The 16227-nt window shown below is 37.5% G+C and overlaps 1 protein-coding gene across 6 annotated transcripts in view; it reads left to right on the top strand.

The window, feature by feature from the left end:
• MACIR (macrophage immunometabolism regulator) overlaps window positions 1-15620 on the top strand; it is a 31623-nt gene extending 16003 nt beyond the window's left edge. For 3 of the 6 annotated variants that reach the window (XM_032156708.2, XM_032156710.2, XM_032156709.2), the window contains exon 3: window positions 6173-8932. In XM_032156708.2, the coding sequence (XP_032012599.1) occupies window positions 6196-6816 (621 nt within the window). In that variant the 5' untranslated portion in view covers window positions 6173-6195 and the 3' untranslated portion in view covers window positions 6817-8932. Of the gene's footprint in view, window positions 1-6172; window positions 8933-15463 lie in introns of those variants that run through there. The other 3 variants (XM_058440676.1, XM_058440675.1, XM_058440677.1) reach the window with 2 other exon arrangements.
• The last annotated feature ends 607 nt before the right edge of the window (window positions 15621-16227 follow it).

Genomic DNA, 16227 nt, shown 5'->3' with positions numbered 1-16227 from the left:
CTACTCTCTTGACTGTTCTTCCTGGTGCACGGGGTTCCATTCACATGTGTTATGGTTTGGACCTGTTTGCTTTAGTCTCAGCCAGAATACTGGTATTGGGGTATTGAATGCTGTACCTGATGCTTTTGAAATGTACACTGTATATATTTTTCTAATATATATAAGTGAATGAAATGTTATCTTCCCTTTTTTGAAGGAAAGTTTACATTTAGTTTGTAAATTTCCTTAAAGAGGTGTCTAAGTGTTTTAAGTGAGAATAATATCAGGAGATTTGAGGTCAAAGAATGGCAGTCACGTCCCTTTCATATATCTTTTTCTTTTTGGAAAAATCAAACACATAAAACAAAAGGAAGCACGTCATCTTCCTTTCTTCTTTTGATAATTCCTATTTCTAAGCAATAAGAGGAGAAACAGGCACTCTTCTGGTGAGTGTATAGATGATAATCTTTAAAAGTGTTTACATTAATTTTTAGTTATATAAAGTAATATCCATATAAAAATCAGAAACATTATTAATAAGGTTTTGTGGTGGTTGCTATAAAAATCTAAAAAGTACATGTTCTTTGACTCAGCATTTTTACTTCTGGAATTTCCTGCAGAAATATTCATGTGCGTCTGTGTGTACTCTTGCATGTTTTCATTGTAGAAAGAAGTAATCACTCACTCTCACATTTGTAAATACTCGGAAAAAGGAAGGATATACCAAAATATTAATAGGGGTTTCCTCAAGATATGTCCGGCATTTGTAGGGGATGAAGAATGATTTTGCCATTTATAGTACATCAATATGAATTATTTGGACTGGATAGCTTTCAGTTTGCATGTATTGCTTTTATCGGTTTCAAAAACAATAACAAGGAGAAACAATCACTTGAGCACGTTAGTGGGGTAAGAAAAAGATAGAAAGTATCTGGAAGGGAAAGGTGGTTATAAAAAATGTTCATGGACTCTAAGACCTCTTTGAGATATCTCTGTGTATGGTTAAAGAAATTAGCAAGTAGGATGGTGCCCCAGGCTTAGAGCCTAGTGAAATAATTTTTGTTTCTAGGAGTGTGTCACTGACTCAGACACTCTATAGCATAGGAGCTGACTGTGGGCAATATCTGGATGTATCTTGGTGTTAAGTCACATTCTCAGCTTTTTGGAACCTTTGCTTTTCTTTCTCTCCATGAGAATTACATTGTACCCTACCTTTACCGCATCCCTCCTATCAAGAAAAATATGTTTGATAAACTAATTCAGTCTGTAATAGAGAAAAATAAAGGTGTTTTAAGAGAAGACAGCAAAAAAGAGCAATATTAAACTTGGTAGAATTAGTTTAACAATAGAATTTCATGCGTTTGACATCTCAGCTAAAGGTTCGGGGAGTTGGAATTTTTTTTAACAGGCATGCTACTGATGTATAAATGAACTCTATATATGGGAAAGCTAATGAAGCAATTAATTTTTTGAGTTTCTTAGATGAAATACAGGTATTAGGATACGGTGTTTCTCAAAAAGAATTCTTTCTATAGCATTTGTCAGACTTACCACCTGTTTTCAAAGCTGGTATAAGGAGCCAAGGGCATTTAGGTTATATTTTCAAAGTATTAGTATTTATGCCCCAAATTTAGGTTTGGCCTCTCAGAGAGTATTCAGACCTATGCAGATTCTATAAGGGTTACAGGCTTTTGAAAGTGCTTATCCTGGTGCACCAGGTTCTCCTATACATGTGTTGTGATTTGGACCTATTTGCTTTAGCTTTAACCAAAATTTACAATTTCATCCTGTACCCAATGCTTTAAAAATGTGTACTGTGTACATTTTTTTAAGAATTGGTGTTACCTTTGTCTGATATCATCTAGTTGGAGCCACATAAATTTCAGCAATATAGAAGCATCTATAAACGTTGCCAAATCTTTCATGTTTTATAAATACATTGGTGCCATTGTTACTGGTTGGACTGTGAGGGAATTAGATATTGAAGACCTTAGGTGTCATTTGAAAAATTGTATTGTTCCTGGTACTTTTTAAGAAGCTCAATTTCAAAAGCATTGTTCAATTACAAGTTGACTTTTCTATTCTTGTTTCATTTTCTGTTTTAGCTTCTTCTCTCCACAGACATTTTGCTGCTTCTGTAATTATATCATTAATACTTTTTCTATTTTCTATTTACAGTCTATTTTTGCTTTAAATTATATATGAAAGGCATTAATGGAAGCAAGAAAGGTATCTTTGATCTCTGGGTTTTAGTGCTCTGGAATGAAGCAGTTGGCATTAGACCTGTTTCTTGACTCACACGTTATTGATGTAGTGGGAAGTGTGGCGCCTGTTGCATGGTACCTGTAGTAGTAATTTATGAGAGTGCTTTGTAATTGTTTATCTTGGCAGCAAGATTTTTGGATACAAGGTTTATTTGACAATGTGAAACAAAATGCTGAGTCATGCATAGGCTTATTAAAAATAACAAGCCTGTAAGCAGTTTTTTTCCATGGTAAAACCTGAAGAATATACTGCTAAACACAGGCCATCTCTAGTTATAGTCACCATAGCTGAGTTTCCTGATGAATGTCTTTCAGTAAGAAATTTTGCTGTGGAAAATGTTGGACATCTGTATATCAAGATAGGTTGACTTTGAGACTGTTCAGTTTTTACTGTCTTTAGTGTCTTTTTTTTCTTTGCCAGAATTCTGGAGTTAGGAGGTACCTAGACTTCCTCTGCAGATGGGACAGTGTCTAAAGAGCTTCTGCCCATTGTAAAAATAACCTGAGCAAGTTGATTCTGTAACTGTTCTCAGGATCTTGCTTCAATATTTAAATCTAGTCAAGAAATTCTCAGGAATGTAGTAGCATAAGAAGTTTTGTTTTCTGTCACACGGAAGAATGGGAGGTATGCTGCTTATTCAGCATTCAGCCCAACCACAAATGAAATATTTGACAATGAGGGCTGTCTTTTCTGAAACCCAGCCTCTACCTAGCTTTCTTGGTGCAGCATAGTAGATGCGTTTAGAAGGGCAATATGTAAGTAAAACGAATCCTTTAGAAAAACAGAAGCCGTTTGTGAGAGTCTTGTTTCCAGCGTTCATGTTCCTACGTGAATATTGAGACCTGAAGTTGTTCTTGTACATGTGGCAGTATATTGCAGAGACCAGTGAACCACCCAATGAGCTGTTAGTTTTGAGAATACACTATTTGTAGTTTGGAGCAAAAATACTGATGTTTGATAGCCAAAAAGTGCAAACAGTTTTCCAGCTCTGAGAATTGCTCATCAGAAGTTCAGCAGATAGCAGCTATATATGTTATATTTAAAGTCAGCCTTTTCATGTTCCGGCGTCTTGAGACTCTCCCGCAGGAATATTCCCTAGAATACTGACCTGTTTTGCATTGGCTTTAGTTGCTCCGTTGAGTATTTGTGTTGGAGGTTGTTGGAAATGCTTATTCCTTCAACTTTCTGGTTAGATTCTCTTTTCCATAGTGAATGTTTTGTCTACCTCAGTAAAATATGGTAGATTTTATACACCAGACTGCCTGGTTGAAATTTCCAGAGCTCTTAAACCACATCTGTATCTTCTACTTAACAACCTAGGTTAAATCATTGTCTACCAGGTTGATGTGTGAAGATCCTGTTTGGATAGTTCTCTTCCCAAGCCAATTGATTTTTTTTTTATGGTGTTATTGGCTGTTGGAAACTTAACTGATGAGTTACTCGTCTAACAATAGTGTCTATTTCATATCAAATCAGATTTTGACCTTTACACAAGTCTTTACCTTTCTAATTTTGCAGGTACTTCCAGGTATTTTCTAGCTAATATATTATTTCTGCCTAATTCTCTAAACCGTTGTGTCCTTCTAGGCTTTATCTTCAACCCCCAAGGATTCTCAGAATTTCTGACAGTTTACCTTGATGCAGCAGGATTGGCTTAGTATGGGGACAAACTTTTGATGATTCTGTTGCCCTCAGAAGCCTGTGCCCACTCCTCTTTACTGTAACTTTGTGCATTATTAACTTACTTAGCACATTTTTTCCCTCGTAGACAAAAAAGATGAATTTTAGCCTTGCTTCTGTATGAATTATTACCCAATTTGGAATGTGTGGGGTCTGAAGTCATAGATTTAAAGAAATTTGTAATATACTAAATGAGAATGCAGTAAGCTGCGTGGTGGGACTCCATGAGTTGTCATGGAGTGCCAGATTTGAAAGAGACCTAGACCAGAGTCTCAGAGCAGACAGACTGCTTGAGTGTCACTGCCTTGGTGACTCTCCTTGAGTGTGGTGCCCAGTCTTGGTGTTTGTGTGTGCCCTTTCCTCCATGGCCCTGGTTATTTTTTTTGCCTCACTGACCCTCCTCTCCTTTTCAGTATGAAATATCAGAGAAACAGCTACTACCTGTAGCTGCCAATCAGGTTACGTAGGTTGGAGGCCTTGGCTATGTCCTCTTGCATTCTTTCTGGGTTACAAAATTAGTGAGATAGGAAGGATAAATTTGTCATTCGACTCTGAGTAAATATTCGTTTGTTTAGCATAAAAATTTGTTGAGGCTTCATATGGCTCTCTAAAGTTTATTAGCTAAGAAGTCTTATATGCATATCAGAGCAGGTGGTAGTCACCTGATATTCCAGTACTATCAACAGAGACATAGATTCCTCAAATATAATTTATTTTATATAAATAATATAAATAAAAATATTTACATTAAAAATATAATAAAGCTGATTAAATCTAAAAGGGTTCAGGGACTAGAGTATTTTGGTGAAATAAAAATGGGAAATAGTCTAACGTTGAAAATAAATAGTGAGTAATACTATATAGATCTTTTGGCATTTGCTTTATCTCAAATATTGTAATAAATGTTTGTTTTCAGTGGGGATCATAGGAAAGACAGCATGGTATCTGGTAACTTCACATCTTCTAATGAAGGATATTAGAACATGTATGTGGTGGAATAAAGTGCTTTTTTTAAAAAACAACTTTCTAATTGCTTGGATTTTAAATGAATACCCAAACTTTAAGAAATACTTCACTAGGAAGTGGTTATTTGTCTAGTGAAAAGATTCATAAGAGTTATTTAATTTTTAAGTAAATTTTTCTTCTTAAAATCAGTTGATGTCATTTTGATTAGCAATCTGAGATACTTAAAACCGTGTTATCTACTTCCAATAAAAAGCAAGTACAAATAGTTTCTCAGAAATGAAACTGTCACTATTTCCCTTAGTATTTTAGTTTCCCAAATTTGATCTATCTGTAGCTTTCAGGAACCTAGACGCCATTTGTTCTATTTCTTGTCAATGGCGCTTTCCAAACTATGTAATGTAATAATCGTAAGGAACTAATATTAATATTCCTTGTGAATTATTCTGCCATTTATGAAACTATTGAAAAGTACAACGTCCTGGGTATTGAAAAACAGAATGTCAAGCCTGTGGTATTTTATGATTAAGTAGTCAATTAAAATGACATCTGATGTTTTATACATTTTTAGTATTAAAAATTATGTGATATATTGCATTTAGGATTAACTTTTAAACTACAAAATGATATTCTTTAATTCATTGGGGATATGGAAGGAAGAACATTTACGAGGTTTGGGGGAACCTTCCCCTAAGACTCCTCATACTCTAAGAATAGTTTTTTAGGTCTAAATTGGATTCCTTGGCAGAAATTCGTCAGCTCAATCAACTTTATTATATGTTCCTTAAAGACAAATTGAAAAGAATTGCAGGTGTCAAGAGCTAAGCACTTACTTTAAATTAAATAATGGAAAAATTTAACTTTCAAGCCAGAAATATTTTGTGTGTTCTTATGGAACTATGTATGATTGCTTTCGTTTGCTTAATGCTGAGATCTGTATTTGACTCGCTTAATATTGCATTAAGGAATAAACTTTATGTGATTGAATAGAATGCGGAATTTAGAGAAGTGTTGTTGTTGTTGTTTTCTGTTTACTTCCCCATCTGAACTTTTTGGTAGTACATCAGACTTTAATTTAACTTGCCTTTCAGTTATTAAAGGCAGAGAGGTATTGTCATTTCACGCCTGCTCTGAAACGTTTAGTAGACATAGATACATGTCAGTGGTACATTGACTGTCTTTCAGGCAAGTGTTACTTCATGCTCCCTGAGCCTTCTAAAAGGACCTGGCCTGGCCCAAGTCTCTGTGCATTATATTCTTCTAATCTAAGTCTGTTTACTTTTAGGATTGTGCAGGCTGGTGCTTAAAATGGAAGTCGATATTAATGGAGAGTCTAGAAGTACCCTGACCACCCTGCCCTTCCCGGGGGCTGAGGCCAACTCCCCGGGAAAGGCAGAGGCAGAGAAGCCCCGCTGCTCCAGCACACCCTGCTCCCCGATGCGGAGGACCGTGTCAGGCTACCAGATCCTACACATGGACTCTAACTATTTGGTTGGCTTCACAACTGGCGAGGAACTCCTGAAGTTAGCTCAGAAGTGCACAGGAGGTGAAGAGAGCAAGGCAGAAGCCATGCCATCCTTACGCTCCAAACAGGTAGATGCAGGACTTGCCCGTTCCTCTCGTTTGTATAAAACCAGAAGTAGGTACTACCAGCCGTACGAGATTCCAGCTGTCAATGGCAGGAGGCGAAGGCGGATGCCCAGCTCAGGAGACAAGTGCACTAAATCTTTACCTTATGAACCTTATAAGGCCCTCCATGGGCCTCTGCCTCTTTGTCTTCTTAAAGGTAAGAGGGCTCACTCCAAATCTCTGGACTACCTCAATCTAGATAAAATGATCAAGGAACCAGCTGACACAGAAGTGCTACAGTACCAGCTTCAACACCTAACCCTCCGAGGGGACCGTGTGTTTGCTAGAAATAATACATGAATGACTTGGAGAGAGCTTAAACCAGTTTAGGTCAGCCTATGCTTGGCTAGAAAAAACCCACTGCTGTACTCTGTACATGACTCTTCACACTATAGATGGTTATATCGGCTAAGTGTTCCTGGAACATAAAAATTGTTTGGATCAAATTTGAATACAGGAATGAAATCACAGGTACTTGGGGGGGATATCATTCTAGAGCACGCAACTGCAAAGGAAACAATGTTGACTGTTAGTTTGTATAGCTTTTTAGCTAGGAAAAAAAGGCTTTGGTACAGTAATTTCATCTTTATGATTCTGACACTCAAATTGGGAATGTTATCTGCTTGGTTGTTGCTGACTTGATATGATTCATTAGAAATTTATATCTTAAGTACTCAAGTACTTCTTGAATCTCTGTATTTTACTATAAAATGTATGTAATGGTTTGTTTTATGAAATTTAGAACTTGAACATTGCTGAATTGGACCACTTTTTATTTTTAAATATTGAGTTTAAATATTTTATAACTGGTTTTGCACTGAAAAAATTAACATTTCAGATTGACAAGAGAGTAATCTTTCTTCACTTGCCTCAATAATATTATTGAGCAATGAATTTTTTATTTCCGCATGGGAAGTTATTGATCTCTATGGCTGTAAAATATTTCTTTATAGCGTTATTAAAGTGTGTCTTAATAAAATTAAATTTGGGATACAAAGTATTTATTTTACAATGGGTGGGTGGGGGAAGCTTTTCCAGAAAGTTTCCAATGTGACGTTTTCTTAAGTTGAAAAAACTTCTTAGTGCTTATTTTCTAACTTAAAATTCACCTGGAACTTTAAATTGGAAAGGATTCTTTTAATTGTGGATTATAGGCATAATACTGTTTGCATCTGAATTTTCTGTAAGTGAATAAAAGTTTAATAGAGGAACTCATGATTTGTACTATCGAATGATTAAACTAAGTATGAAGTGATACCATTCAGCATGGCATCAGGTCATTCCAGTTTTAGTTCTGTGCAACACAAGCACTCACTGAAATTCGAGTTTCTAGGATTAGTGTAGGAGCCTAACGTGCTTCTACTGTTTTAATGGGTTAATCCTGGATTACTTAACAATTTATGTCAATTGCACTGGTTTAATTTGTTGCTAAAGAAATAATGCCCTGGCTTTAGTAACAAATACAGCTCAACTACTCTTGAATATATTTTGAAAAAAAAAAATGTATGTAACTGACCTTTTGTAAACGTTCTATTTCTTTTTTCCCCCATTTTTGACTCTTAAAGGTGCAATTTATTACTGAATTGGGATTTCTGGCAGCATAGAACTGCTTTTTATTTTGGGGTCTGTGAGTTTCTTAGGTGTTAGCAATCTCGCTTATAAAATAAGAACACCTTTTAATTAATGAGTGGGTCATTCCTGGTGCAATTGTGATTTTTCTTTAGCCAGAATGAATGGCAAACTCTATTTAGAGCAAAGTAAGTATTAGAAAACCCTAGGAACTCTTAATCAACGTTTATTATACTTTCATTAAGGCAAACTATGTGAAAGAGCCTTGGGGAAGTTGGCCCATATCTTACTGAGTTGATCAGATTTCTCGTTGGGCTGGAAATGTTTAGCTGTTGTATATTTTAAAGTAAATTGCACCTTTGTAACATATTGTATTGACGAATGATCACTAAGATTAGTTATATCTATACAGTCATTAGTTTGACAAGAAATAGAATCCTGTCAGATGCCAAAGAGTGGGATTTTTACGTTTAATGATTAAACACCATTATTTATTGACAATTTACCCTGTGGAACTGTATTATTTCTAACTATGAAATAAAGGGGTGATGTAAACACACATTGTTGTGTGGTGCTTTAAACTAGGTCCACCATCAACAGGCTACTTACTGTTCAAGAATTCCACTGAAGCACTTATTTTAAGGCCCTATTTTTCTTAAACAAAACAGTGACAACAACGATCGAACCATTTACTTTTGATGCTCATTGGCATTTTATGATAAAAGATGTATTCATGGCAGTGATATGTATTCACTCTATTAGGAAACACAACTGGTTACTTGTGAGACTTGTTCTGTCCATGTGCCTAAGTTTCTTAATAATAGCTAAATAAAAATTTGTAGCTTTTTTGTTTTGTTTTGTTTTTTACTGAAAGACAGGTGAAACTCTGTGGCAAAAATAGAGGGGTTAATAGTATGAGATATGGCATACTTACTCTTTTTTGATTAGTGAAGGTATATAATTTTAAATTTGGTTTTCTAGAAAGAAAGTTTAAAAACTCTAGGTCAGTAATTTTCACAATGTGTTTGCAAAACCCCTTTATTAGTTCAGTCTTACTTTCTCTGCACCCCATGGAATTGTAGCCTATGGTAGGTAAGAACCAATTTAAAAAAAAAAAGGATAGGCTGGATCTCTTTTAGTTGAAAAACAATCCCTTTTGACATGGTTTCTATTTTTTAACTTTTTCATTTTTTATTCAATTTAATATTCCATACTAAATAGGGCACATTTGGCCAGAATATACCTGATGATATTATCTTACTGTTCTTGCCCCTAAACATTGCAGCACTCTATAACTTTAATTTTTTTCTTCTTTTGCAAAAGTACCATTTGTTTGAAGCTCAGATGATGCATAAAGTTGCAATAAAATTTCATTCCTTGCCTCAATCTGAGGTGAGCTGCTTTTGCTCTTCTGACTTCCATTTGGTTGCATTTTACACCTCTGGATGCAGGGCTCCCATAGTCAGTAGTCATGGAAGAAGCGGCTCTATGGGGATGGATTTAACATGTAAAAACCAGTTCAGAACCCCCAGATCTTCTGGACTCCAGCCCAGCTGGGCTACTGTTCCAGAGCCATCATGTCCTGTCCATTGCTTCTTATGCCCTATAATGCCCGTCTGTGATCACTGTGTCTTTTTCCTTCCCTGGGATACTTTATTTAAGTGATTTCAATATTTGAGGTTTGGGAAGCTTTCTGAGGATTCTGAGTTAAGTTTTAGAGGCAAATAAGTGTTTCACTAAGGAAAATATTTCTTCGAATCTTAAGCAACCTATTTTTTCTTAGTTTTTTGTTCTAGCATATATTTGTCTCAGAAAGGCTTTTATTCTATTATAATCATTGCACTTTTTTAAAGGAACTTTTAAGTGACCCTGGTCTAAGTGGTTCTCATTCAGAGAACAGAGGAGGAGAGACTGTCACAGTTTATAAATGGCATAAATGCTCTAGAAGAGTTGGGGTTGAAAGAGAGCAAGGATGTACATTACTGTAATGCAGAGAGGACAGCAAGTATAAAGTAAGATTGCCTTTTTAAACAATGTAATTTGATTAGAGAAATGGAAATTGATGAGGAAGATTGCCTTGGAAATATAATAAATGTGATTATGAAGCTAGAAGTAGAGGCTGTCAGCACTTGATGCACTTCACTTTGTAATATACATCTTTAGATAAGAATTATGAAATGGACTTCTTTGATATTTTACATTGGAAAAAAGTTAAGGATTTTTCTGTCTGAGAAGACTGGAAACAAATGAAAAGAAGAATGAGCTTGATTGGTTATTTTGAGTTTGCTGAGCCCCCAAGGACACTTCTTTCTTTACTCTAGCCTGGAGAGATGTTGAATTTGTATTCTTGCCATTGTGAAATGACTGTGTGCAAGATTTCTTCTTCTTCTTCTTCTTCTTCTTCTTCTTCTTCTTCTTCTTCTTCTTCTTCTTCTTCTTCTTCTTCTTCTTCTTCTTCTTCTTCTTCTTCTTTTCTTCTTCTTTCTTCTTCTTCTTCTTTTCTTCTTCTTCTTCCTTTTTTTTTTTTTTGAGACAGAGTCTTGCTCTGTCGCCCAGGCTGGAGTGCAGTGGCACGATCTTGGCTCACTGCAGCCTTCACCTCCTGGGTTCAAGTGATTCTCCTCCCTCAGCCTCCCAAGTAGCTGGGATTACAGGCGCCCACTACCACACCTGGCTAATTTTTGTATTTTTAGTAGAGACGGGGTTTTGCCATGTTGGCCAGGCTGGTCTGAAACTCCTTACCTCAGGTGATCCGCCTGCCTCAGCCTCCTAAAGTGCTGAGATTACAGGCATGAGCCACCGTGCCTGGCTGTGCAACGTTTTATTAAATGGTTTCAGAGAGAAAGCCTGAAACCAAGTCTGAATGTTGTCACCCCTGACCGTGGGGTTGTGCTTGATGTACAGATGTATGGGAAAGCACAGAAGGAGAAAAGGGAACTCAGCATCTATTAGATTGGAAGAGAGTAGCTGTAGTTGGTGGAATCCTTAAGTGATCCTGGCTGGAGTTGCTTCTGGAGAGAAGAGCTTTGATGCTTTTGCTTTTGTGAAAAAGCCACCTGCACTTTCAAAGTTCCTTCTGAATGTTCTCAAGAGAGGATTCTAATGGTGATCCGGTGGAAAGAGGAGGGAACGCTGGGTTCATGATAGTGACCTTTAGCCTGATTGGCCAGGAAAACTATTCTTCACCAAACTTTTATGTTAAAAGGATTACACATTAAATATATATTTGGAAGACTTTGAATCATCTTTTGTCCCTGGCCTAAAGCCTCAGTTAGGGAAAGGAACTTACACAGTAAGAAGTTTTTGAACTTAAAGAAAGTCAGGTTTTGGCTAAGGGGTTGGAGCTGGGATGGCAAATACTGAGCATGCCGACCACTGTGCTCCTCGCTTATGCATGTGGCAGACATCACTGATCTATCAGAGCACAGTCCCCCTAGAGTCCACATGTGGATGCATTATCTTTCTTAGCAATTTAGGCAGCTGCTACTGAACTGATCAGCATTACATAAGAGTTTTGCCTATCACATCCCCACACCCCTTGCAATGGGTTACAAGGTAAATTTAAAAAATAGTCTGAAACTTTTGGAGTAGACCAATCTGTAGACCATACTGGATCCTGTCCTCTAACCAGAGAACGGATGAGAGTGGTCCCACACTGTGACCCATAAGGCATCTACTGAGCACATGCCAGGACTTTGGGAACAGAAGGGCTTAAGACAGTTTTTACCTTCAAGAACGTGCTTATTATTGGGAAAGCGGAAAGATAGCATAAGAGGCACCCCAAGCACATATTTTGTAGACTAAGTAACAATTTAAGAGAGGGGAGCTTAAATCCCATGGAGCTGAATTCTTAAGAAAGAACAATCTTGTTTACTTTTCTGTCTGCCTGGCTGGCTGATTGGATGTGTTAACTTACATTGCTGATCTGTATAAAAGTTGAAATGTAAAGATATATTTCTTTTTTTTTTTTTTTTTTTTTTTTTGAGACGGAGTCTCGCTCTGTCACCCAGGCTGGAGTGCAGTGGCGCAATCTCGGCTCACTGCAAGCTCTGCCTCCCGGGTTCCCGCCATTCTCCTGCCTCAGCCTCTCCGAGTAGCTGGGACTACAGGCGCCCGCCACCACGCCCGGCTAATTTTTTTGTATTTTTAGTAGAGACGGGGTTTCACTGTGGTCTTGATCTCCTGACCTCGTGATCCGCCCGCCTCGGCCTCCCAAAGTGCTGGGATTACAAGCGTGAGCCACCGCGCCCGGCCAGATATATTTCTTGAAAAGCCTGGGGAGATGACAAATACTGGAAAATCAGCATCTTAACAAAATAATTGAATCTGAGGAGCATCAGGGAATGCTAGTGATGTTCAGGTGTTAACTCCCCGTCTCCTCAGTAGGCTGCTGAGATGAACTGAAGAGAACTAGAAGAGAAAGTTAAGGTGGAGAAGCAGTGTTAAAGAACTGAAGCCTTGGAGCTAGCAGGCAGGGAAGGCGAGTGAAAGAGTCGGACGGACTCGAGTCGGACCCGACTGGGCTCAAACCAAAGACACGCTGGTCGCGGTCAAGAGATTTTACTTGAGGCACCAAGGTGACGCCACACGGAGGAGGAGAAGGAAGGAAGAAGGGGCGAGCTGCTCAGGTGCTGGGTTTTTATACTCAGTGGGGCTACGTGGGCATCGGTGATTGGCTTAGGGGTGGGGTTTGAGTAAAAGGCAGGAGGTGTTCTTCCCTGATTGGCCTTCTCTTGGCGGGCTCGTGGTGTGGAGAACCGGGAACCGGGGCCATCTTACTGTGCCCATGTTACCTAACAGCAAGAGCTGTGAGAGAATGAATAAATAAATGGATACTTTAGTGATATTTTTTCCCTTTGCATTACCCTTCCCTTGTTTTCTGGGGCAAGGTGGGGTGAGAGTGACAGAGAGAGATTTACTTAATTAGGGTCAGAAGCACATTTAAAAATGTATATTTTTGATATAATTTGTATAAGAAAATTATGTGGAAAGTATTTTGCTCAAAAAGTTTCTTAATATAGATTATCTTTTGAAATGATCAAATAGAACCCTGAATTAGCTGGTGGATTTATGCATTTTATTTTCAATTGGGCATTTTTAAAAATACGATTTGGGCTTTTTTTTTCTTTTCTTAGTTTTTGCGTATATTTTTAGTGTCATGCTCATCTAAGATTTTAATGCAGTTACGTGGAAACATTTTTAAGGGATCAGGATATTTATAGGATTGAAATACTGTTTAGGGGTAGGCAATATAAGGTAATCTAGTTGGTTCAAAAAGATATTCATTAAACAGTATGAATTGACTTTTTTTATTAGGAGAAAATGACCTATTATATTGCATTTGGTATAACATTGCCTGGTCACCTTCCCCCCACTCCCTAGAAGTACATTTCTTAAATGTTTTCTGGGACAGGCTCTCAAAGTGAAAGAGATGGAGATTGTATTTTTTTCTTCAATTTTCTTTAAATCTTTCCTTAATTTTTTTTTTTTTTTTTTTTTTTTTTGAGACAGATTCTTGCTCTGTCGCCCTGGCTGGAGTACAGTGGCGCGATCTCGGCTCACCGCAAGCTCCGCCTCCCGGGTTCACGCCATTCTCCTGTCTCAGCCTCCTGAGTAGCTGGAACTACAGGCGCCCGCCACTATGCCTGGCTAATTTTTTTGTATTTTTAGTAGAGACGCAGTTTCACCGTGTTAGCCAGGATGGTCTCGATCTTGTGACCCTGTGATGCGCCCGCCTCGGCCTCCTAAAGTGTTGGGATTACAGGCATGAGCCACCACGCCTGGCCTTTCCTTGATTTTTTTAGAGGAAACTTTTGAGCAGGATAGATACCAGAGAATAAACATTGAAAGCATGACTTTCTGCAGAGACCATAGGAAATGCTACAGATTATAATGGTTCCTAATTTATGAATAGAAAAGATATGAGATGCCTCATTTGTGTTATGCTAGATATACAACCCAATTAGTAACGAGATAAGTTTTGTTTATTGACAACTAGATGAAGTGATATTAGAAAGTTATAAGTGGAATGTTCAGAGGGCTATGATGGATTTTATATAAAAATGTATACAAACAAGTCCTCGTTTTCAAGAACCACGAAGACTAAACTACAGCAGTTTATCTGTGGGGACTGATGCTCCTTAAAATCCATGGATTCAACTTTTATTTACTCATCCACCAAATATTTATTGTGATATATTTTTATGTGCCAGCCTCAGGCATAAGTCGTGGGAATATTGCGGGAGTAAGATCCAAAACCCATAGTCAAGAGTAAATAGTTACATTTTTAAATAAGTGTTTCTCAATAAACATAGACTTAACAACTTTACGACTTTTGAGGAGAGGAGAAAGTTGCTAATTTCACCTCATGTGTGGGTAAGGCTTCACCAGGGAACTATGCTTGAGGCTGGAAAATGAAGAGGAGTTTGCAAGGTGGGTCGGAGGGGTGGGGGCCTACCAGGCAGAAAAGAATGCCTATATCGGAATACACAACTCCATTCTACTTTGCCTACTATCCAAACAACCTGGACAGAAGTCTGTCTGTCACTTATATTTCTAAAAATCTCCAAAACAGGAAATACAGCTTGACCCTTGTTATCTGAAGAACTTAGCAGTGGTGAAATTTCCAATCATGGTATTTGAACTGCCAAATAAAATTTTGCAGTCAGCATTTCTCTTAATCCAACAACCTTTTCACCTTCAAGTGACTTCCCAGCCTCAAATAGCCTCTCATCTTTCGTTGGTCTCTGGTGGTCCAGAATTTGCACAGATAATAGTTTTTTCTGTCTTTGGAAGACAAGCTTTTGGACCAGGTAGCCAGTTTTGGGCCCTATCTGGGGACATAGCTGGAAACTGTAGGCCCTGAGAGAAAGTCAGAGGTGCGCCATTGCAAAATTAGCCTGGTGAGAAGAGGGGAGGGAATCCAGTTTTCTTTTTCTCCACTGCCTTTGTTCTTTCCCAGTGTGGAGTAGAATGCCCTGCTCTGCAAGCTCCCAAACTCCACAAGTTCCCTTTTAAGATTAGAGGATGTTGTTCTGCAAAACAGTGCTCTTGAGGCTCTAAGGTTTCTCTTACCCCGGGCTGAGTGTGTCTAACCACTGTCATTACCTCCAGAATTCTCTACAGGCCTCTTTTGAAGACGTAAAAAGATAATTTTGCTGTGGGGGTAGAGGAAAGAAAGCAGCAAGTGGAAATACCTGGGGGCTGTTTTTATTTTTTTAATCTAAAAGTAATTTTTAGAATCCAGCAGCTCAATTTTTCTCTCTTTAAGGGGCCAGCTGTAAATAAAGGTACTTATAAATATTAAAATGCTAGAACCTTCATATAAAATGTCTGATAGTTGTGACCATTTTGATTGTGGTTTTATTTATTTATTTAGAGATAGAATCTCGCTGTGTTGCCTCGGCTGGCCTTGAACTCCTGGGCTCAAGAGATCCTCCCACCTCAGCCTCCCAGATAACTGGGACTACTGGCACATGTCACTGTGCCTAGCTTAGATTTTGTGCTGTTAAAGATAAAGTCTCATCCACTCTCGCTCCACCACTTTTTTTTTTTTTTTGCAAGATACAGCTGATCAACATGAGCCTTAATTTTCTTTGTTCATAAAATGGGAAAAATAATTTCTACTTCCCAGTTCTTATGAGAATTAGGTATAATATATGTAATATAAAATATCTGTGACATAATAGTTGCTGAATAAAGAGCAACCATTTGTAGTAATAAAAACAGAATCTGAAACCCTTAATTTGCCATGTTTTTATTCTCATAACTGCTTTTAAAAATTCTAGGTAGTAAAATAAAAGCACTACATTTAAATTTAAGCATTTTAAAGATAAAATGAAATGTGTATACGTGTATGATGTGTGAATATATGTTGTCCCTCATACCTAATTAATGAACTAAAATTGTGTTTTCTGAGTGTGTGTTGACATTCCAGGTGGCGTAGAGATGATCCAATTGGGTGTGGGAAGAAAATATTAGATGTCCTTATAAAATTATTTTATCCTTTTAAAATTTTTATTTGATGTATACATTATGTAGTTTGCTAGTATAGTAGTAAATACATAAAAAACATAAATAACATATATTGGAGATATTAACTCAATGTTTTAAACAAAAAAAAATCTCATAAAGGCTTCACAA

Source organism: Hylobates moloch, unplaced genomic scaffold (genome assembly GCF_009828535.3).
Source record: "Hylobates moloch isolate HMO894 unplaced genomic scaffold, HMol_V3 SCAFFOLD_6, whole genome shotgun sequence".
NCBI lineage: Eukaryota > Metazoa > Chordata > Mammalia > Primates > Hylobatidae > Hylobates > Hylobates moloch.
Note: the sequence above shows the minus strand (reverse complement) of the source record. Positions and strands in the feature narration are given on the sequence as shown.